We start from the raw sequence: 23697 nt of genomic DNA on the forward strand, positions 1-23697 counted from the left end.
TATTCAATGCCTTAACTCTGCTTGACATTCTTACTTAGCAGTAGAGACATATTCTTCATTCCAGGAGAGACCATTATAGACTAATTACCACGGTAATAGATTACCAGGGTAATTCACTCAGTCTTGTTTATAGCTGATTTCTTCACCTCTGTGGTTTAAGATTGAATCAATTGTATAAAAAAGAATTTTTTTTTTCTACAAGAGGAATTAAATAAGATACCAAATAAACTGGGTTTTATAGAACACTTGTAGAAATATGGGCTATTTAGTTCTAGTACCTTCTCTGACCTATGAAAAATGGGAGGTATGAAATCAAGTATTTTGGCTGCTGAATAAGAACACTTAACACAATGCTATCAATAGAGAGGTACACACCAAACATATCAGAGTCACAATATCAGCCATCTCTGTATGATGTCGGATATGGTTAGTCTGACTTGAATGAAGTCACTAATTTTACAATACTCTCGGGATCTGAGATGGGGTAAGGACACCAAGCAGCCTGGAAACATCTTGACTTCAGTATCACGGCTAGTGATTTCCAACAGAGACTGGATGCCAACACCATAGAAATGATAAAGAATTGAGCAGCCACTTAACGTTATGCCTAAATTGTGAAAGTTACAAGCAGATAATCAAATTTGGCATATTTATATAGAGCCCGAATAATTGTTTAGGTATTTAAATAAAAGTACTGTTATGAAATAGTCTCTGATGAGCCATGGAGTACCTTTAAAACTGAATCATTCTAATTTAATCCCTGAAAAGGAATTTCTATGTCCATTTGTATATATTCAGTATAGAAAGGCTTTGTGTTTTAAAAGTCAAAAAATAGGTTTAAAGGTAATTAAAAAAAAAAAAACAACCAAACCTACTTAAAGTAGTTTCAAACATGCTAATTTCAATTAGAGAACACACTGTATGTGTCCCCTCAAGCCTTAAGTCCAAGTTTATACAATTTGCAAATGTCAATTTGATATGTCAAAGAAAAATTTTTCTACACTAAACTATTTCTTACATAAAATTACATGGAATAAAACTGATAGCTACAGGAAATAAATCATTATCTGGTCAAACTATAATTATATTACTTCCTGCTCTAATCTCAACAGCACTTCCTCTCTCACTTGAAGGTACTGTGAATAAAGAAAATTCCAAGCTGAGCTAATTGTTTTTAGAAATGTTAATTAATTAACAGCTACCTGAGAAAATTTCAAAATCACAACAACTCACTTGAAAAAAAATATTTTTTTATTTTAAAATATTTGGATTTTAGTAGTGTCTTCTTTTACATGACTGATGTATTTTCATGTAGTGAAGAGAGCACTACATTTTGGGACACATTTAGCTCCCACAATTTTATTGTTAGACTTTGTTTAAGCACACAGTTGTTTCGATACAATAGAATGCAAGTATACAAGCAGCTTTTCAGTAGACAAGCTTACACTTTTAATTAAAATAATATCCAAGATGTTTCAGTAGGAGTACATTGTGAAAGATCACATCGATTGCAATTTTAAACCTCATATAAAGATATTATATGTGGATTATTTAACAAATACTTCGGGAAAAATATTGCTGTAGGGACTTGATGGTAAAAAATGTCTTTTGTAGTATTTTTGAAGACAATGATAGATCAGTGCTATGAATACCTTTTACCTGTTAAAACCCTTACTAAATAAAACTATTGCCTTTTCTACTTATAGAATTACCACCACCAGAGACTTTCAGAAAAGTGAGAAAAATAATAAAAAGATACAAGATGCTCTTGTGCAATTAATTCATGAAACATTTTCTACTTGAAAAAGCTTAAAGAAAAAGAGCAACTCTGAGAAATACAAAGGACTGTTTTTCAAAGGCAGTATTGTAATAACCTAAATAGGATGGCATTGCTTATCATTTTTGTTTCCTGCAAATGTAGCTGGGGAATATCAAAACTAGCAAAGGATGTTCTGTCTTGGTTCTCCTACATCTATAAGGATATCTAAGGCTACTAAGGCTATCCATAACTATGATGGATCAGTTTTACCAGGTGTTCACTGATAAAGGACACTATTCTAAACAGCAGCAAAGTATTTCTATATATTAACTTAGTGAAATACTATGAAAGTAGTACATCTCACTACAAAAATCTCTGTTATGAATGCAAATGGAGAAAATGAAAAATAAACGAATTTCCTCGGATAAGAATAGGGAATTTTGTAACAAGTTTTTAAAATTAATTTTCTTATTGAGCATTGGCATTGAATTTACAGTATGGGACATGAAGTTTCACAGCAAGAAAACTTATTCCTATCTCAGTTCTGATAATGATAGAAGACTGTGTTTTATACATGAACTTAGAGATCTCTTATTATCTATCATTACCTTTTCAACATAGTTATTACTTATTTGTGAAGATATTTTCTGTATGACAATAGTTTTAATGTAAACCTAGAAAGATTCTAAGTTGGCAACTGTAATCTAGGATTTGGAACACATTTTGAGAATGCTTTTAACCAAATTCATAGTTCTAGAAGTGAGGCTTTGTCTATTTTTATAGAACATAAATTACTGTTAAAACATCACTTGGAGAACAAAATTTAGAAATTTAATTTAGAAGTCACATTATTTATTTCATCTGATATATCTTCATGCCACAGATTTCACTTGCTTTGAAATCAGTTTCTGAGACAGCGTGAGTTAATAACAAGTTGCTTTGGCAAAGTCACATTTAAAAATTGACAACCAGTTTCATTTCAAAGATAGCAAATAATTATGTAAGGGTTCACAATACATTCACTGGATAAAATCTACTTCATATTGGAAACGATAATACTCATATATATATTTCAATCTGATGATTACAAATAATTGCTTTTCCAATATAAGTTTACTTACCATATCCAATAGGCAATAAAATTTTCCATGTACAATCTAAGTTGCTAGGGTAATTTCCAGGAAAACCTGGGCTCAGGATCACACCAGCCATGTTTGTCAGTGTTCCACCACATTTAGCTATTAAAAACAAAAAGAAAATCACTGTATCTTTTATTATTTCCTAATATTTGACATATGTTTAATTCAAAATGGATTTTCCATTTTATTCCCGTGACCCAAAAGCAGTGAAATTTATCACAGTCAAAAAACTCGTCATGAAGGAGGAAAAAAAAGGATTTGACTGAGATCAAAATCTTTGTGTAAGGTGATATGTTCCCTGTAATATAACTACAAATGTGTAATTGCACATATAGACCAGGCAACCCATTGCCTCAGTTTGGCAGTTACTGTTAAAAATGTCGGGTGATATGTTGAGATATGTTTCACAATCAGAGGAACAAATATGAAATTAAACTGAATTATGATCCCAAATAATGATGCAACAGATCCATTACTCAATATAACCAAAACTACACTTGAATTTAAAAACAAAGAAGCAAACAAAAACCCCACCAGAGTTTTTGCTTCAATTCAGAAAGAGGATAGACTTGCTGCATAACAGAAGTATTCTTTGCTTTCAATTGGTATGCTTCTATTCAGCAAATTCATATGTCTGGAAATTGAAAACCCATTTGCATCACTTAGGATGACATAAAGCTAAGCTGTAAATACTTGAAGCAACCTGCAAAAAAGTGGCTGAGCTTACACATATGCTAGGACAGTAATATGAAGTAAGAATAACTTCAAGAAATCAAATTAGAATGCTGTAATTTATATTTATTATTTGAGGAATCATTACTTTAAGGCCTGTGAGTCTGCATGCCAGGCATTACATTGATACATGATCTGATAACACAATTGTGACATTGTGTTACTCTCTGTTGTAATAATTGTACTGATTTTGGCTTGCATTCTATAGAAATCAACATTTTAAGTGTTAGAGACGAGAGAAAAGGGAGGATCATATTTTAAGGGTTTGTTTTTTCTCTTAGGGGTATTTTAGCTCCCGGGATATCATAATTCAATGAGTTCAATGTTTGCAAAAAGGAACTATATTTAGTATGCAAGGTGAAACATAAGGGTGAAACAAAAAGAAAAGAAACAACAAAAGTGCCCAAAGCCCAAAACACCCCTCCTTGAATAAGTTTTCCATTTCTAAAACTGATTTGAAGGAAATGCACTGCTTTCATATCAATCAGAAGTGATTGCTTCTGTAGAAGTTGACAATACAAAATAATATATGGGCTCAACTTGACAAGGAATCTCTAAAACCATTTCACATTAGTGCTGTTCAATATCATCCCAATATTTTGAATTCCTCTTAGATATGAAACTAGTAGGAACAGCTTTTGCTGATTGAATATTAAAATTAAAAGCATTCACTGAATAATGTATTTCAAAGCTGAAGTGACAGAACATTATGATGGACCTGTGCTTCTCACCCCTCAATTCCTGCTTCTTCTTGAAATAAGCATACCAAAATACAGCAGAATCTTGACTGTCTTAAATTTTATCTAATTAAGAAACAATACTACAGAAGATTATTTTCTACACACAGAAAACTCAGATCCATTTGGCTAAGTTCTAAATGTACTTAAAAGGAAAATGCTTTTTAGCTTTACTTTTAACTCAGCATCATTTAACAGCTTTCTCAGATGAAAAGAGCCAGCCTTTTCTGGATCCCTAGAACTCCTTTTCATTCCACCACCCCTGAAGGCTTGGCTTCAGAGCTGCTCTTCACTACCGCTTCTTTAGGAAATCTCCTAGGTGCCCTGCATGACCTGCCTGGGTCCTAGGTTTTCCAAGCTGAGCATGCTGCAAAAGGAATCTGTTAATGTCCTCTCCTTTATAAAGAAGATTCAGCCTGATTCAAAGCAGAGTATTCAGGACAAGCTAAACAATGGTTAACATATGGGTTTCCTCCTTTGCTCACTCTCACGATATTTTTTTTAAATAGCATTTCACTATATATAGACAAAAAAAATCTTTTTTTTTTTTTCCATATTTCATAGATACAAATGGAAACTCAAAAAAGTTTTGAATGAAGCAGAATTAAGTTGAGGAACAATAGACATGACAAGGTCAGGAGTTTCTTGTGGCTGATGGTCAGAACACTGAAAACAAGTTTCCATACCAATGCAGAGAGGAGATGGATAGTTCCAGCGTCGAACTGTTCCTGGCATACAAGAAATATGAGAACGGCCCTGTTTGGAAAGGGCAAAAAATCAGATTACTGATATTTATTTATGGGACTTTTCTGAAAAACAGAGCTACAGAGGACCTCCTGGATAATCTAATCAGCGAACTACATAATAATTACTTGAATGAAACTCTATTTTCAAATAGTTCAGGTTTCATGTTCTTATTCTTCTATTGCATAAATATTCTCAAACACCTTTCTTCTGGTAACTTGAAAACCTCTTAAATGTATGGTTATAAGACAGAAGCAGTTAACTGTGTGCATTCATATAGTCTAATTAGTTCACTCCCTGTTTCAATTCCAATGTATTCCATCTGTCGTGATAGAGGGGAAACCCAGACGCTCAATATGAGTGATCAGCAGGAATCCGATTTATTGATTGTACCAGAACTCCTTATATACTAACAATAATAAGCTTTATGCATATTCGTAACGGCGCATTCTAAGTGGTTCACGTCGATTAAGCTGATTCTAAACCCCTCCTTAGACCCCCTTTCGTGGTCAGCAGTTCTGCCTTTTTCCCTGGCCTTCTAACCACAGATGTTCATTGTTTTGCTGCCAAAACCTAACCTTGCTGGCTCTGCAAATAAACCCATAGTTCAGCAGTAAGACTCAATGGTGGTTCAGTTACTGAGCAAGATACATGTAATATTCTGTAACTTCAGTTGTTACACAGGATGTGTGGTGCATTGTCTTATGAGACCTTGCTCAGCTAGCTGCAAGAGTCTATGTGCCCGTTCTCACGTAGCCAGCTTCTCAGATCAGTAAGCTGCAAAGGATCTGTATATCCTGAATCTATATGTCCCTTTTCACGTAACCAATCTCTCACATCCATCCACAGTGCAAGCATGGTGGTTGATTTTTAGGCTGCAATCCGGAGTAAATCAACCATTGCTCTGTGTGAGTAGTACAGACACAGAGAGGAATTTGTTCCACATCTACTTGCTACAGATATTCAATGTGGACCATGCCAAGACTGTCATCAACAAATAGCAGCAGGCCTTGACCTCTCACATGGCCTCATAACATGACCCACTGCATACATGCAACATCTTGGCAGACAGCTGTAGGAATACAAGTGCCTCTTTATTTAGCTGTCGAGAATAATTTAATCTGCCTATTTTTAAGAAAAATCACAAGAACCAAGCAGACTCATGTGATGGCAGGAATTAAGACATGGCTATAACTTGCAAAGTCTAATCCCACATACTTCAGGATGACTGCCTAGGGCCAAAATGCTCCCATCTTCATTTTTCCTAGGAACAGTTCAAACTGAAAACAGTAGCACAAAAAGTCTTTTTTTGCCAATTCTGTCCTTTGAGGTACTCAGGTTATGTATTCTGCTGCTGAAATGCAAAAGCTGAATAAACTGGCAAGAGTGAGAGCAACTGATATAAAGATTGAGACACGGGACTGAGAACAAGGTTTATTTTCTGCTTTAATCATTTGGATATACAAACTGGAGCAAGTCACTTAACATCCCTAGTTTATTTTTATGGAGTATATTAGAAGTCTAAAATTTAGTAAGCCAGCACATCTTATCAATATAATATGAAGATTTATTTAAATATTATTTTTCCATAGCAATCATAATCTCATAAAAATAAGAAAAAGAATGAATAGGTAAACTGCAATAAAAAAAAATCCATTTGATGACATTTCTTTCACATCATTTGGAATGTTTACACACAACCTTGAATAAAGTTCATATAGAATTGCATGGGATAAAACTACTTTAATTAATCATTTAGTAAAGTATATTTAGGCAATCATCTTCTGAACGCCAAACTGAAATACATCCAGAAAATTACTTGGAAGGAAAAAAAAGGATCAGTTTTCACTAAAATAATGAAAAATGAATTAGACTTTTTCTTCTAAAAACAATACAAATTGATAATTCAATAAAAATATTTTCCTTAAAAGCAACGTTTTTAAAGGAAAAAAAGTGCATGCACCTACTGTGTCATCTTAGTTACTTGAAAAATGGATGAGGTTTTGAATAATTTAATTAATGCAATATTCCCTGTTTTACACCCTCTTTCACTCCCTCTTTCTAGTCTTCCATGATTGCACTCTTTTAGTTTATTCTCTTTTCCTAGTTTTCTGTGATTGCATGTCTCTGATGTGAGTCAAGGGGGAAGCCATAATTTAACTACCCCAGTCAGGAAAAACGTAAAATAGCCATAAAAGATCTTTTGAAAAATAAAATTAAATGATTCCTCTAGCTTCAAGCCTCTTTCCAACAAGAGCACGCTCTGATTTCAGTCTTTTAAAGTTCCCTCCTGCGGAGAGACACTTAATCCTACAGCTAGCAATTACCTTTCTTATGCATCTCCAGGTAGCAGTTTGAGCTCTATGACTTTTCTGGTAAGTCTCAATTATAAACTAATCCACACCTGATTGTTATCGCTAGCTGTGAATATGTTCTCTAAAGACTGAGGATAAATTCACAGCTAGAATGAAAAAAAAAAAGATTCTGAAAAGTTATGCTGGTCTATATTTGTTGAATAGCAAACATACTGTGACTCTTAGAACCTTATTTTCATTACTATTTCTTTTTAATTTGGACCCATTTTACTTGTCCTGTCTATATATATAGCATGAGTAACATGCTATATATATATAGATAGATATGTATGCACTTTCTTACAGCAGAGTCCATACAGCATAGCAATTCTCATCAATATTTTGAAAAGGTTCAAACTCTTTTCTATTGAATTTGGATATTGAAGGTCTTCTGTTTTACACTTTGAACGAGCTCATGAAACTAGTTTTTATATATGTCAGCTTCCACAGATAGTGTTAGATTTTTAGATGTATGGAAAAAGAGGCTTATGGTTGGAATATATACAGTTAAGGAACAATATGCTGTGAAATTTTAAGAAAGTATTTAATGATAGAATCCCTGTAATTATATAAAAAAAGTGCAGTTAGTCATATTAAAGGGCTACAGATAAGACCTGCATATAGACAAAAGACATTATATGGTTTTGTGATAGTGATATACGTAGTGCATTGAAATTTAGCATTAATACAGATGAGAGGTTTTTTTGTGTGCAGATCTCTTCTTCACAAATGAATTATACTAATACTGTATTTATGAACTCACATTTCTGATCATTTTGTAAGTAAGAGTAGATCTAAAACATCAAGCCAGGGTTAACAATGTGGATCTTCAAAAGGTTTCCTGTACTTATTCCAACCATTTCTGAAGTAATCAAATTCTACTGTTATCAGTCCACATCAATATTTCACCAGTACTATTTTAAGTATGGACAGAATACTTGATGGTGCTTGAGCATGTATCCATTTCTAATCCATGTAAGTAAAGACACAATAATGATGCCCTTTTTTTCCATATGCAAAATTTAGATGTTTCCTTGTTGAAAAAGGTAGGGATAAAAGAGTCTGCAATATGATGGGCAATACAAGCAGAGGTCACACCATTAAATCTAAGCAGTTTAAAATTAGGTATCTGTGTTAACCTTTTGATATCAGTGAAGAAGGACAATACTTTAAGAGTAAAGTTCCTATTCTAACAGAAAATCTTAGAATTAATACACTTGGAAGTGTACGGCTGTTTATCTCTAGTATCACAATGAAAGTCTAAACAGCTGATTGAGATCAGATGGCTGTTTTTTAGATTAAATAAATTGGATTATACATTATTCCAACTCAATAGGAAACCATTAGTATAGGGTTAGTTTTTCACTTTTTTTTCCATCAGATCACTGCTATAAGCTTAGCCAAAAATCAGATGTTCACCTATATGTGTTTTAGTCATAACAGCTCAGAAGTAGTGACCTGGATCACGGCAACAAGGCACTAAACAAACACTTCTTGGCAATTATATGAACAGCAATTATATAACAGCTCTACCAGCAGATTCTGATCCTTTCACCATAAAGTGGAACTGAATAAAAATATATAAAGAATTGCACACAACTCTTAAAATACAATTATATTTATTGTTGTGTAACCAAGTTTCTTACAGGCTGACTTCCAGATAGACTCTGCATTGAAATAGACTGTCCTGAGTCTACAGATGAATAATGCTAAATTCAGCTTAATGCATGCAAAAAAGCCCTAAAAGAACATATAAGCTACATATATACTAGGGGAAGTGTGTGGGCTTGTTTTCTAGCCTTGAGTGCAAATGTACAATGTTTTGTATATCTACCTCCTCAACTTTTATCTTCTGAATTCATCTCCAAAAGAAATGCCATGATGCAAACTGCCTGTCTCTGACTTGTGATAATTACCGAACTGTTATATTTCAGCTTGGCCAAAACCATGTCAGCACTCCATTCCAACAAATAAACAGTGCTGAGGATGAAATTTCAGTTCCCATATCTTTGTCTCAGCTATAGCAACATCAGTATAGCCACATAATATGTCCTATCATAATTTATTTAGTTTACTGCTACTTTGAAATAGAAAACTGTTAATGGCTCAACAGCAGTCTTTAAATGAAAGTCTGAATCTATTTTGGAGCCAAGTTTTAATGACAGATAGTCCTTCTGAAGGGACCATGCCATAAAAATGTTATCAAATCTCTCATTTTCTTACTGGCATGCTACCTACAAAGGATACTGAAAGGGAAAGATGAAATAGAGAAAATAAAGTTTAAACACCAAAAGTTAAAGGGTTTATACCATAACGTATTTTCAAAATAATATTAATTTTGAAAGAAAAAAAAATGTAAATAGTTCGTATATGAACAGTCAGCTGGCTTTTAAGCAACCCTCAAACTGTTAAAGAAGCAATGAGTGCTCAGGGTGGATAGAGAATAGGCTTTGTTGTGCTCAAGTCTTGAATCTTTTCTAATTAGCAGAATACTAGTATAACAAAATATTTTTGCTATGGATATGGAATGCTCCTGATGCAGGTTGTTTCAAGTCATGTAATACAAGTAAAGAGAATGAATTAGTTAAATACTTGACCTATACCTGCCATACATGACTGAAAACGTATGCATATTCCTGGTTACCTAGAGAGACGTTTCATGTGCAGGTGTTTCCACAGCCAGCCTAAGGGGTAAGATGCTTAGTCTGAATCCTGGCAGAATTTTAGTACAATGGTAAGAAATATAGAGACCGAAGAAATATCCTATATATGTTGAGAGAACACTCAATTGGCAGTTCTCAGATGGGCAACTTTATCCTTGTAAGGAGAAGTTGTGATGCTTTGCTTTCTCTGATATGGATTTTATACTGTCTTGAGTGGGACCTATTACCAACCGAATAATTCTGAACTCAGGTGTTCTCAATGTATTTTACCAGTGGTGGATTATATATAAACAAATTAGAGAAACTAGTGAGGAAAGAAAAAAAGCTTTTAGTCTTAGATTTACAGTGTGCTGAAACATTTACAAAGAGCAGCTCAATCATATGTCTACCATGGGAAACTAAACCAGTATGTGAACATCCCCAATCAGTGAACTAATTTCTAATACCTTTCCCTGAAAGATTTTTAAGAGCAGATTGAGCATGAAAAAAATTTGCGTTAGAAACAATTCTACAATTCCTGAGCAGAGGACAAAATCCCACAATGTATTTCTACATTAAAATTTCACCTAGATAAATCAATCTCCCAAAAGGAAAAACACAGTACTCTACAGGATAGCACTATAACAATTTTCTAGAGAAAACGTTTTATCCATGTTATTTCAATGTCCATTTTGATGGCCTTTACTGCTCAATGGTATGTTGATCTAAGACAAGATTTGCCAGCCCAGATTCTCTGGGGCCCAGAAATGTCACACATCTGTAGCTTTATAATTTGGGAGCACTTGCATAGGCTCTACTTAAATCATCTCTATGTACACGATACAGACTGTTCATTAGAATACGTTTTTGGCAGGTCTCTTGGCATTTTATTGCAATTAGTCCACAGTGCATTATTCAAAGAAAAAAAGAAAGAAAGAAATACCTGTAATGTATATCCTGGCTCACACTGAAATGACAAAACATCATTCACCATATATCTATCTCCTGATTTCATCCCATTGCTAGGAATTACTGGTTCTGGACAGGCAGCAAGGCCTACAGCTGGAAAAAGTAAAGACAAAGATTGAAAAAACATAGGTATGCAGGTCTTCATTGATATTCTTCATTGATATTGATAGTGCCTTAATGAACTCTTTCCATAGAATTATGGTTTTTTAAGAAAACATTAATTAAAAATTCCTTTCAACAATAAACTGAAATTTTGTTTAAAACACAGAAGTTTTCAGAACTGTTCTACAGAATACAAGTGATATGACTGAACCACAAAGACTATACACTGTGACTATACCAGTTACTAGGTCACATTGCTATGACACACTATACAGTTTTATAGTCTCCAAAACAGCATTCTGATGTTAGTTTGTTAAAAAGCCTGGGTTTTATTGTTTGCTTGTTTCTCTTTGTTAGGGCTTTTTAATAATTTCTTATCCTTGTGAAGGAAGTGGAGGGAGAAAGAGGGAATACACTTTATGCATAGTCTCTCTTTTCAACAATAAATGAGCAGAATATTTTGGTGGTTCCTTATTCTTAGGCCACGCCACAGACTATAAAGAAGTTTAGATATTGAAATTTAGTACTCTTAGCCCAAAACTAAATCTTTGCATAGGTGTGACTGGATAGTCTGTTCTTAATTATTTTTAAGCCAGGTGTGAGAAAACAAAAGATTGGTTTCACAAAGATTCTCCATTATTAGTAATTTCTCAAATTTTTTCACCTAAATTTGACAAGCTAAAGTACAAACTTCTGCTTTTTGTCAAGTGCATATCACTTTTTTTTCCCTTTTTTGACCACCTAAGGAGTTTGTTAGTCTGCACTACTGAAAATTAAATATCAACTTTGCAAACTAAGTGAAAATACTCCAAATGAACAAGACAGTTGAGAAACTGGAGATTAGATTAAGTAATTCTGTGTTTTTAAGATTTTCTTTGCAAACAGAAGAACCAGAAGAATTTGTTTGCAAGTTCATGGTCTGAGAACAGAATCTCATTCCCCTTATAATGTTAAAAACTTTTTTTGAACTCAAAAATCAATCTAAAATATAATCTTAATTTTGAATTTACTTATTTATTAGAGAAAATTACTACTGAAACATAAATATGTAGCTGTTATAGTTTATTAAATATGTCATTTAGAAGCCAAAAGAGAATGGAAATTATTTTCACAATGTGTGAGAAGAGATTTTGAGAATTTATTAGCACAAAATTCCCCAAAAATCAGAGGAACATGATACTTCTCTGAATTTGATCCTGTGCATCCTTCAACTCAGTTGTCTGAAAAAAAATAACTATTATTCTCATTGTCTTCCTATGAAATCTAACCTGTGTGGTGACAGTAAGTGCAACTGAACTGTGTTTAATATAGAAATTACATGATATTTGGCTTTATTTTGATATGTGACATTTTAGAGTCTGTTGTTCCAGATACTTAATCATGAAACAATATCTGATATTATTGGCTGAGACCCTACCCCTTCTAGGGAAATACAATTTTCTTACAGATAATGTTGATCACACATTTTGATACAGACAAGGTTTTAATTTTATGGCCTAAATCTTTATGTATCTAATTTTCATCACTCAAATAGAAATGCCTTACAGATATTAAATGCACAAATAAAAATTTTGTGTTTCATACTTCACACAATTCCAGTCTTTTGCAGCTCAAGTTTTAGTTGAAGTAAATATATTATTCCTAAAAAAGCACATGGAAGTCTGAAATAGCTTTTACACTTTCACAGGAAATTGTGATTGCTGTGCCATATTTTTCTTTCCTGGAAATAAGTTCTATAATCTTGTATGTTCCTTGTTTGTCCTGTGCCCTTGAGTTTTACTACATTTGACTTTTATCAGGAATGAAGATAATGAACTCCATTCTAATTCTGAGTGAAAACTGTCAAGGTATGAAGTATAGTCTTCATAACAAATGATGAAAGAGGTATCAAACTAAAAAAAAATCAAATTAGCAAATAAAGAATTATTTAATAGTTGCAAAAAATGGGGCCTCCCTAAAGTAGTTCTTTTGTGTACTGGAATTTATAATTTTGGAAAATATCTGAATGTGCTTTAAAGATTTTCAGGAATTTCTCTCACAGAATTTACAAATTTTTATATTCTACCAATATAATCAACTTGCAAATGATGCTATGGTGACTTTACATGGCCACTAGGAATTTCATGTGTGGTCACTATGTGGAACTGTAATGTTCCAAATAATCATCAAGATATTGTCATTAACTTCAATGGTTTTGGTTTTGCTGCAAGTTGACTAGTATCATTCCTTTGGTCAACCAGTCTGTATGCCACAATACCATAAATGTATCCGTGTCTGGAAAATTCCTTTGAGTACAGGTACTAAATAGCTGTGATATGCATCCACGCAAACTGCTTGCTTCAGCATTAAGTGAAGCATAATGCCTCATCTCAGTAATTCAAAGAACCACATATAAACTGCTGATCACTAATTTGTGAATCCAGTGTTCAGATGCAACTTAAGCAAATCAAAGCTTATTTCTGCAATTTCTCACCTTTCTCACTCTTGAATAGGATATGAAATTTAAAAAGATATGCTCCAAGATCACTGTTATTAAATAAATAAGCACCTAACAAAGACATAGTAAGTAAATTGCTTATAGATATCAATGGACTTGCTGAATTCTGTGAATACAAATTTGAGGTTCACTTCTTGTCATCAGGAATTTGCATTTTGGAACTCAGAATTCCTGTATGCTGAAAGTATCAGGGCCACAGGCTTAGATCTGTATGAATAAAGTTACTTTTACGTATTTTTCTGAGTTACAGAAGCAGTTATAATAGTGGCTGCATAGCAACACTAATAAATGTGCCTGTAATATAGCTCTTTCCATTGCTGGTCGAATAGCATACAGAATTTAAAAATACTATGATCAATCAAAAACCTTTAAATGAACTTTTAATATAACTGTTAGATATCGTAGTATGCTATGTATTTATCTTCAAAAGAATCTAATAACTAGGTAAAAAACTTTTTTCTGCTAGATGCTTACAGTTTTCAGAACACTTTGTATACACTGCTTCTTTGGTCTGATGATGCAAATTATAGAATATTCTATCAGAATGTCATAAAACAGTATGCAAAACCCACTCCTAATTGACTTTCTTTGATATACCTGATATTAAGAAGCAATATTACCTTCCCAAAAGCAAAGAGAAAGTTGAGAGCAGAATCAAACATTATTCTGAATCCTCAAATCTCTGTTATTCTATTCATTCCATAATACTAGCCCAGTTAAGTTAGAAAATTGGTTTAGTCAGAACAGGTTCAAAAATCAAAAGAATGCTCAAGAGAAACCAAACAAATTCTGGTATCTGGGGACAAACTAGGAAACTTAAATATTCAGAGACTCTGAAATACCTTATTAAACTAGATTGTATGTGAACAGTCAGTAATAAAGGGAAAACATGGTAAATGTTAAGTCCAAGCAATACAAAAAGGAACAAGGATTTCTTAAGTGCATACTTTTCAGAGCTTAGCTTCTGCTATGCAGTACAGAAGAAAACACATCAATTTCAAGGGTGATAACCCTCTCCCTGACCTTCTTCCACTCACTGTTTGCTAAACACTTTCTTGGCCCTGCTGTGGCATAAGACAAATATGCCTTACTTACATAATTATATCCATGTCTACATTTATCTCAAATTCTGTCCAAACATAACTGCCATTGCTGGCAGAAAGAAAATCCTTGTTGGCACATTCTGACAATGTGAATGCCCATTAGTGTCCATTTCAGAAAGCTCAGAACTGGACAACCCAAGAATTTCTTGACAGCTGGACCAAAAGCTATCAGGCCTTCTTTTGTGAATTCCTCCCACCCTTATGCAGCTAACGGAAATGTATTATACTTTATTATATTACAAGCATCAAGCTGTTCTTTCCATTTTGGTGATGGTGTATATCAAAATCCAAGCTGTCCCTTTCAAAACTTCATGCTTCAAACACCAGCCTAGAAAATCTTTATCTCAATGAGTTACTGCAGAGAGGTCAGATTCTTGTCAACAGCTAGTAAGTTGCATAGATACACTGACAGGATCAGGACCTGCTAAATTAAAAATGGCATGTTTATGATTCACACCTGCTTTAACATAGGGAAAAAGAAAAGACTACTGCACTGAAGAGCCACATTGAAAATCAAATTGCATGAAAGATCTTAATCTGGACCTATAAATACAATATGTTACTTGGAAGAATATATTTTCCTCTCTGCTAGTCTGATTCTTATCTTTGAATTTATTAGAGATCTTCATGATAGAGAAGTACTGCAAAAGACAGTCAATTGTTCTCTAGCCCCCTTAGCAGTGAATCCTTTTCAGCTGCCAAGAACCTTTAACACTTGAAAAGATATGATAGAGTGGCTTTAGAAAAGGAGATGGCGATTAAAAGTAAGCTTATGTTCTCATACATATTCCATCATCTTGGTACAGCAGTAAGGTAAAAGCTTACAAAACGAATGATGCTGACCTGTGCCATACATGCTAATTCAAGGTAATAGAGCTAGATGACACTATTAAAATATTGATTGCATAAAACAAGATTTTTACTGAAAATTAATTCTAATCCCTAAATTTAGAGAGATAGATAGAGAGCTAGATACATACATACATACATATATAGACAGAAACTTATGGACATTTTTGGCCTAAACCTATATATCAATATTCAGCATATATTCAGCTTTTACTAAAACAAACCTGACTTCAGCTGAGAAATTCAAGCAGCATGCTGAGCAAACACTCATTTCCAGACTTTTTATTTTTTCATTCATTTGTATATTAAGGAAAATATCTAAACTACCACTGAATTAATAAATGAGATTTCAAGACCAAGCTTATAAATCACTGGCCACAAATGCAGTTGAATTAAACAGTCACATTTCTAAAACACACCATTTGGATAGTTGATTCCTTTGTTCATTATATTAAAAGGAATACAATCAAATAACAGGAATATTTATTCTTCCTACCATTGTACATATTAGGAATGAAACAAAGCACTCTTTGATTGGACTTGCTGGTGGTTGTGAAAATAATTACATTTGGTATTTATTCTATGACATGCATATAAAGGATTAGTTAAATTATTAATTCTCATCTTTTCTACAGTTACCTCTTGCATATTTTACTGTTTTGTTAACCATAGGTTGCTGCAACCAGTTTAAAAACCTACAGTCCTGAAATAACAAGAAACACCACGCAGTAGCCCTTAACAATACTTACAATTAATTATGTTGTGACCAGAATGAAATTTTTCTAAGGCACTGACCAATTATTTCTTTTAAACTGAGTTTGTGTATCTGACTTGAAAAACAAAACAAAACCAAAAAGCAAACAAACAAAAGAGCAAAACAAGCAAATAACAAATAAACAAAGGGAAAAAATTCTGAGTAATCAATCTGACCATAGCATACAAATTCAGTAGACCACTCAGCTTGGGTAACTGAACTCTTACATTCTTGATGTCTAACACAAAAACATCCTAAAATAAATGACAAAATTATATTATTCGCTTTAAGACTTGTGTGTTTTTGAAGGCTGTGAAAGAAACCTATGCACTGCCTAGATTAGACATAGACTTAGGTTTGCAGGAGCAGACTGTCCAGATCCTTCCCATGAAAATAAAGACATACATAGAAAGAACTTGCAAATGGACAGGGCAAAAGAAAGACATATTGTTAAAAGGAAGAAAATGTTTCAAGAAATAAAAAAAATCTTATTATTTTCATTATCTGCAAATATTTACGATTAGAATAAGGTGTCATCAGTGGCTGAAGATTTTATAAGGTATTTATGAATTTCTGTAAAGTTACTTCAAAACAAGACACTGTGGAATACAAGATATGTGATCAAGTGATAGCAAACTAAATATATCTTACTGAAGTAAAGTTGTTTTCCCTAACATAGTGATCTAAACCCAGGCATGCTTATAGCATTTATACTGGTGAAAATATCTTTGTAAGTAGAAAAACTTATCCATCTATTCTAAAATATGATATGCAATTTGTAGAGACATAATTTTTATTGTGAGTAAATAATTTAGTAGTGACTTAAAGACACTCTCCTCTGTTGCTCCCTGGAATTTCTTCTGGGATGAAGGGAATGTTCCAAAATAATTCTCACTTCCTAATGCTGTAATGAAGACTTTTTATATCTGCAGAATACTGGAATGGTTAGTTTAGAGCAGTTTCACCTACTACTCTAATTTGTAATGTATGTAAAAGGTAAGGCTAGATGAAACACTATTAGGTCCACTTTGTGTCTTCTACCCCTGCTGTAGTCTGCTGATGTAGGAGCTGAATTTCAAATTTGGACTTGATGTGGTCAACAGCTCCTTATTGTGAAAGGATATTCTTCTATTAATATCTATAGTTGGAAAACTAATTGTCTTCACTCTAATTCCTAACTGTCTTCTCACTAAAGAAGTAATTATATCATAGACTCATAGAATATGCTGAGTTGGAAGGGACACAAGAGGATCATCAAATGCAACTCTTGGCCCTGCACAGGACGCCCCAAGAGTCCCATCACATGCCTGAGAGAATCCTCCAAACACTTTTTGAACTCCGTCAGGCTTGGTGCTGTGACCACTTTCTTGGGGAGCCTGTTCAGTGCCCAAACACCCTCTGGGTGAAAAGCCTTTTCCTAATATCCAATCTAAATCTCCCCTCACACAACTTCAGGCCATTGCCTTGGATTATGTCACTGGTCACCTGAGAGATCAGAGCCTGTCCCTCCTCTTCCCCTCATGAGGAAGCTGTAACTGCAATGAGGTCTCTCCTCAGTCTCCTCTTCTCCAGGCTGAACAGACCAAGGGACCTCAGCTGCTCCTCATATGGCTTCACCTCAAGGCCTTTCACCATCCTCATGGCCTTCCTTTGGAAACTTTTTAATAGCTTAATGTCGTTTTTAGGAGTTGATTGTCCTGCTCTGCTCTGCACTGGTATGGCCTCACCTTGAGTACTGTGTGCAGTTTTGGGCACCACAATATATAAACTAAAGTGGTCACTTTATATTTAAGAAATTAACTGTTTCAGGGCTAACACTCACTTACTGGGTGTTTGCTTAGGAAAGGTTTTAGTGTTCTTTGTTCTAACAATTTATCATTCTTGTTTCTCCAGGAACAATGAGTACACAGCAACTTTCTCTATGCTTCCTACTCAAGTAATACTTTCACAGAATCATAGAATGTTTCAGTTTGGAAGGGATCTTAAAGATCAATCATCTAGTTCCAACCCCATTGCCATGGGCAGGGACACTTTTCACTAGACCAGGTTGCTCAGAGTCCCATCCAATTCATCCCCCAAAGATTTAAAACAAAGCTCATTTACTTAAATAATTCTCTTGAAATGTTTTAAATGTTTTAGGACCAAACAATAAATCTGGTTCCCAATTACAAGAAAGGAAAAAAAAAAGATCCAATACAAGGTGAAATATGAAAAGAGGATTTGAAAAATTTTTGCCTTATGAAAATTAGTACAGCTTTCACAATTTCAAAGGCAGATAGCTTTTGCTTTTCCTGAATACTTATATCTAAAACCTTATTAAAAGTTCCAGTGTCCTCTGATGAGTAGGTATAATTTCAGTTAATGCTAACTGGGAATGATATACATGTAGCAGGAGAAAAGAACTCTATGGCTGTATACATGTAGGTAGCCATGAATTTTATTATTTTGGGGTTTTGTTTTGTAAAATAAGAATATGCCACAATCTCTCTGGGTTTCCTAGAAATCTGATGAAAAATCAGAACAACTGTGGATTTTTATTGTTAGTTTTGACTGGCAGCAATTGATTACTCAAAAAAATCCTTCATAAACAAATACATTCCCATTCCATAAAAGAGCAGGAAATATACAAAAGGACATTTTGATTTATAGAAGCATTACTCAAATACTAAAATTAGCACAACTATAAATTACTTCCAATAAAGCCATTATTAAATTTTAATCAGGGCCACAGAAAACCTAACGAATTTCTATAAAAAATAGTAGGAAAAAAATGACCTACTTGGAAATGAAATAAAAAGTGTGCCCATCAATTTTAGTTCTCTGAGGACTTGCTAGTTTTTAAAATTTTTTTGAACAAGAACTGAAAACCATTAAGTATCATGATCAGTTGGGTACATCCCATATACATCCGAGCAGGATCCAAGTCCTGCTTTCCCCTTTGATGCACACATTAATCCTGAGTCCTTGGGCTCACAACAGTGGCGTGTTCTTTATACATTTGATCTTAGTGTTCTACTACTTTTTACAAAATGTTTGAATACAAACTGACCCAGAATGATTGACCATTTTTCCTGGTAATTAGAATGCTGATACAAATCCTGTTAGAGCTGCTTAGTTCATCTTATTAAATAAAGTAGCCTTAAAAGCATATATTGAAGATCCCCACTACGAATATTCAGACATTCAAATTTCAGTGAGAAGACGAAAGAATTGAACGGAACCCTCTTATATTACACCTGAAAGTTACATCTGCAAAGCATTTTATCTAGAAATAATCAAGGGAAAAACAAACAATGCAGGTGCACAGGGCCAGGAGTTGGATTCAATGATCCTGATGGGTCCCTTACAACTCAGCATATTCTATGATTCCGTGACTATTAATCTAGTTCTCCTTTCTTTTCTTTTGCATTTATCAAAAGTTTCTGATGTGCTAACATAGCATTGCATGTTGAATATCTTTGTGGTTTTTTATGAAGACAACCCCTTAGCAAAATGACATTTTATTCCAAATTTTAGATTGACTTCTGAACCAAAGGTATTTATTTTTCAGATGCTGCTTCAGACATTAGGTGACCAAATGATCAGAGACTTCGGAATTCATAATCAAATACTAGTAATATCTGCACAGAAAAGTATTTCTTTCTCTGTTTTTTTCTTGATCTGAAAAGGTGACTGCTCAATATAAACCTTTAAATTCTTGCTGTGGGAACTTGCTCAGTTTCTGTATTCGATCACACAGAGAGATATACTGTACTCCTACTACTACCCCTGCAGAGACCATATAGCCACATAAGAAACAAATTTTTTCTTTCCTGCCAGACTAACAGAATAGCTAACTGAGCTCTGAATGCTCAACATTGCTACCTTGACCTGTCCTGAGGTGCACTTCTAACACTGGCCTTGAAATATTAGCACCACTGAAGTTCAATAGACACTTTAACAGAGCACAGTTTTGAAACTGGATATTAGGAGACAAGCAAAAGTATAAATCTAAGTGATTTTACTTGTTAACAGAACAGGGTTTTTTTCAGGAGTCACAGGGATAATAAAACTGATACAGTAAAAGACAAAAATTTAAAATGTTCATTGTGTGACTTTCTAGAATAAATGTGTACTTCTTCACGCTTCACATGGAATTATACCTTCACTATAGGTAAAAGAGAAAGGCTGGAGGAGGAAAACAAGTTGGCCAACTGTGGAGGAGGAGTTTCATCCCCAGATGAAAAAAGAAAGAGAACTTTGTCAAAATAGTAGATTCTAAAAAAAAATCCTGCAGAAGTAATGTTCATATTTTCATTCTACATCGCCATTAGAATGATTGTATTAAAATAACCCCTAAAACATACTTGCATATAAATACTTGAACTGTACAGGGAATTAAAGGAAAACACAGGACTGTCTTGTGCCTATAGTCAGATTAATATTATGAGCTGATAATCTAGTCTTTCAAAATTCTGTGCAGCTTTATATTTTCTTTATAATTTTTTATCTCAATCTGAAATAGGACTTATTAAAAATCATCCATGTTTATTTACTTATGTGTACTTCTTTAAAATATTAAAAACAACATTACCATTTTTAGACATTAATTATGAACTCCATGAAATAGAAAAGCTAACTCCATTGTCAAGAAAATTCTTGAATGGCCTTTGAAAAAAGAGAGCATGCTCATATTCAAAAGTTATAAGGATTTACTTTGTGACTGTCATAGGTTAGCAAGCATAGTCCCGGAAGGGACGTCCTTGCTAAGGGGTGCTTACAGTTTCCTCTGGGAACTGATAGAACCTATCAGCTGGCCAGTTTGAATATGGACAATTCTCTAAGCCACTTAAAGTTGTGATCACCTCTGTGATCCACATTTAAGAATAGGCAAACTCCCCCTCCAAGCTCTCTCTCGTTTCCGGCGCTGGCACAGGTGGCTGCGGGCCCCGTGTGGGGGCCAGCGGGCCCGGCCAGGCCCTGCCTGGGCCAGGCCGGGCCGGGCCACGGCCATCCTGGAGCCATGGACCTGTTCCAGCCGTGGAACCCCCCCCACTGCCTTGCCGTGGGCAGCCGGAGCAGCTCGGCTCTCCCCCCTCTCCACTGCGATAAGAAAAATTCAACATTCCAGCTGCAAAGCTGCAAGGCCGAGGTGAGATTAACCCTTTTATTGCTGTGAAGAGCTGAAAACCTGAGGGAAGAGAGAGAGGAGATGCTTAAAGCTGAAATTCTGTTGTGAAGCTATGATATATCAGAGTACCCGTTGTAATTTCATGAAGATATGGGGGGTGGAGTGTTCAACTCGTGAGCAAAAGCACCTGCGCTGAGATAGGCAGATGCTGACGCAGCTGTAATTTCATGAGAAGTTTGGACAGGGAGAGATGAACCAGATGAGGACTTTTGCTCCAAAGGGGAAAGGAGAAAACCTCAGTCCGTAGAGATGAACCAGATGAGGACTTTTGCTCCAAATGGGAAAGGAGAAAACCTCAGTTCCTAGAGATGCTCCCAGAGATAGTCCTAAAGATGAAGATGATGAAGACCCTTTGCTCCCAGGGAAGGAGAAGGGCCTCTGTTTTTGTTTCTGAACGGCTCAACCTTAAAATTGTACCCCAAAAAACTTCAAGAGTGGACCCTCGAAAGCAGTTGCGGGAAAAGCTGCAAGTCGGGGGAAAGGACTCACACGCAGGCAGAGAGACTCCTCTTCCTAAATGGACTGAACGATATTTGGAAGTGGGCGGCTGTCTCGTTGTGATAATATTTTCATAGCATGAGCAAGAAGAGACTTCTCTCTCTAAATGGACTGAACAAGGTTATTATGGAAGTGGTAAACAGACTGAACATCTTAAGGGTTGTCTTTTCACATTGTCAGTGGGAGAAGGGAGGAAGGTGGGGGGAGGAGGAGAGTTCTGAAGGTGGTATAATTTTTTTTCTTCTTTTAGGTCTGTTAATAAACTTCTTTATATTCTTTCAAGTTTGGTGCCTGTTTTGCATTTCTCCTAATTCTTATCTCACAGCAGATAAACAGTAATGAGTATTTTGGACCAAACCACTACAGACCTTCATCAAAGCACTCATCAGACTGTCAACTCATCATATTACTTTTAAAATACTAGATTATTCTTAGCAATATCTATTTCCAGTTAAAATCATGTGCAATGCAAGCACAGGTACCAAATTTACTATTCTATTGTATTTTAAGTTTTGGAGAGATGTAATAATACAAATACATTTGAATTAAATATGATTATGTGAGGTAATCCACTATGCTTATAATCCACACCTCTGTATTTTATAATGAAGTTTCTCATAAAACATATAAAAAGTTGATATACAGCAGATTTTGCCATGAAAATTCTTAGATTACCACCAGTGATTTACCAAGATGACTGCTGTGTTTTCTTGTAGCTCTGGGATTAAAATGTTGGGTTTTGACATTACAGAAATTAGTTGAGAGAAAATAATTTGAAGGAAAGAACTGCAAGGCATAAATATATGCACATATAAACAGGAAAAAAATATGTTATCTTCTCTGGTTTTATCTATTTCCAAGCAGGGAAATTAACTCTTACTTTTTTTTTTTGTCAACTAAATTTCAGAACTAAGCTGAAATAAATTAAGAAATTCCACACCAATATTAAACCCCACATTTTAAAAATGCTATCATGAATTGCCAGGTTGATTTGTTAGATGTTGCTAATTTGTGAAAGCTGCTTTCCAGCAATTTCAAATGTCACTTCATTTAAAATTTCAGTTTAATACATACCACTTGTACAAGGCTTGGTAGTCAGGAAAGAAAAAAAAAACAGCAATCAAGCAAAAAGAATAATGTAAAATATCTGTTTCCCTTTCTATGTACATACTTTTTCTGGGTAAGTTTCAAAAAACAAGGAATCTTACTTTTGTATTCCAGGTGAAAACCAGCTGCTGCCACACTAATGTCAGAGTGAAAATGAAGGTAAAGTTGATTGGAGGTGCTATTTAGCAATGCTGGCACAGTTGTACCTGGAAAAATAAAAGTTATGGAATAAACTATAGCATGCTGATCAGAGTTTTATATTGAAAAAACATAATCAGGACTGAATCAGACAGGCTTATTTTCCTCTCATTACATACATGGGAATCTCAAACATTCTGCTGTGCTCTCCCTTGATTTCTCCTAAGTTGCAAGAAAGTTTGATTACTAGTCATAACAATAAGAGGCTATGCAAGTACAATCAAACAAGATTCCGTCATATTTAGAGGAAACCTTATTGACTTCGACAGAAAAAAAAGAGATGTAAACAGAAAAGAAAAAAAAATCACATAAATAAAGGATTTGATTATGAGAATAAGCTCAA

General features: G+C 34.4%; 1 protein-coding gene across 2 annotated transcripts in view; it reads right to left on the reverse strand.

The window, feature by feature from the left end:
* The window catches only part of CSMD1 (CUB and Sushi multiple domains 1), a 1103023-nt gene that overhangs the window by 125454 nt on the left and 953872 nt on the right, over positions 1-23697 (reverse strand). For both annotated transcript variants that reach the window (XM_042017326.1, XM_042017325.1), the window contains exons 37-40: positions 23258-23362; positions 11051-11169; positions 5054-5123; positions 2881-2997 (exon numbers count right to left, since the gene is read on the reverse strand). In XM_042017326.1, the coding sequence (XP_041873260.1) occupies positions 2881-2997; positions 5054-5123; positions 11051-11169; positions 23258-23362 (411 nt within the window). The remainder of the gene's footprint in view (positions 1-2880; positions 2998-5053; positions 5124-11050; positions 11170-23257; positions 23363-23697) is intronic.

Source organism: Corvus kubaryi, unplaced genomic scaffold (genome assembly GCF_017639235.1).
Source record: "Corvus kubaryi isolate FWS band 111438036 unplaced genomic scaffold, C.kubaryi_AGA036_p1.0 split3-73, whole genome shotgun sequence".
Lineage (NCBI taxonomy): Eukaryota > Metazoa > Chordata > Aves > Passeriformes > Corvidae > Corvus > Corvus kubaryi.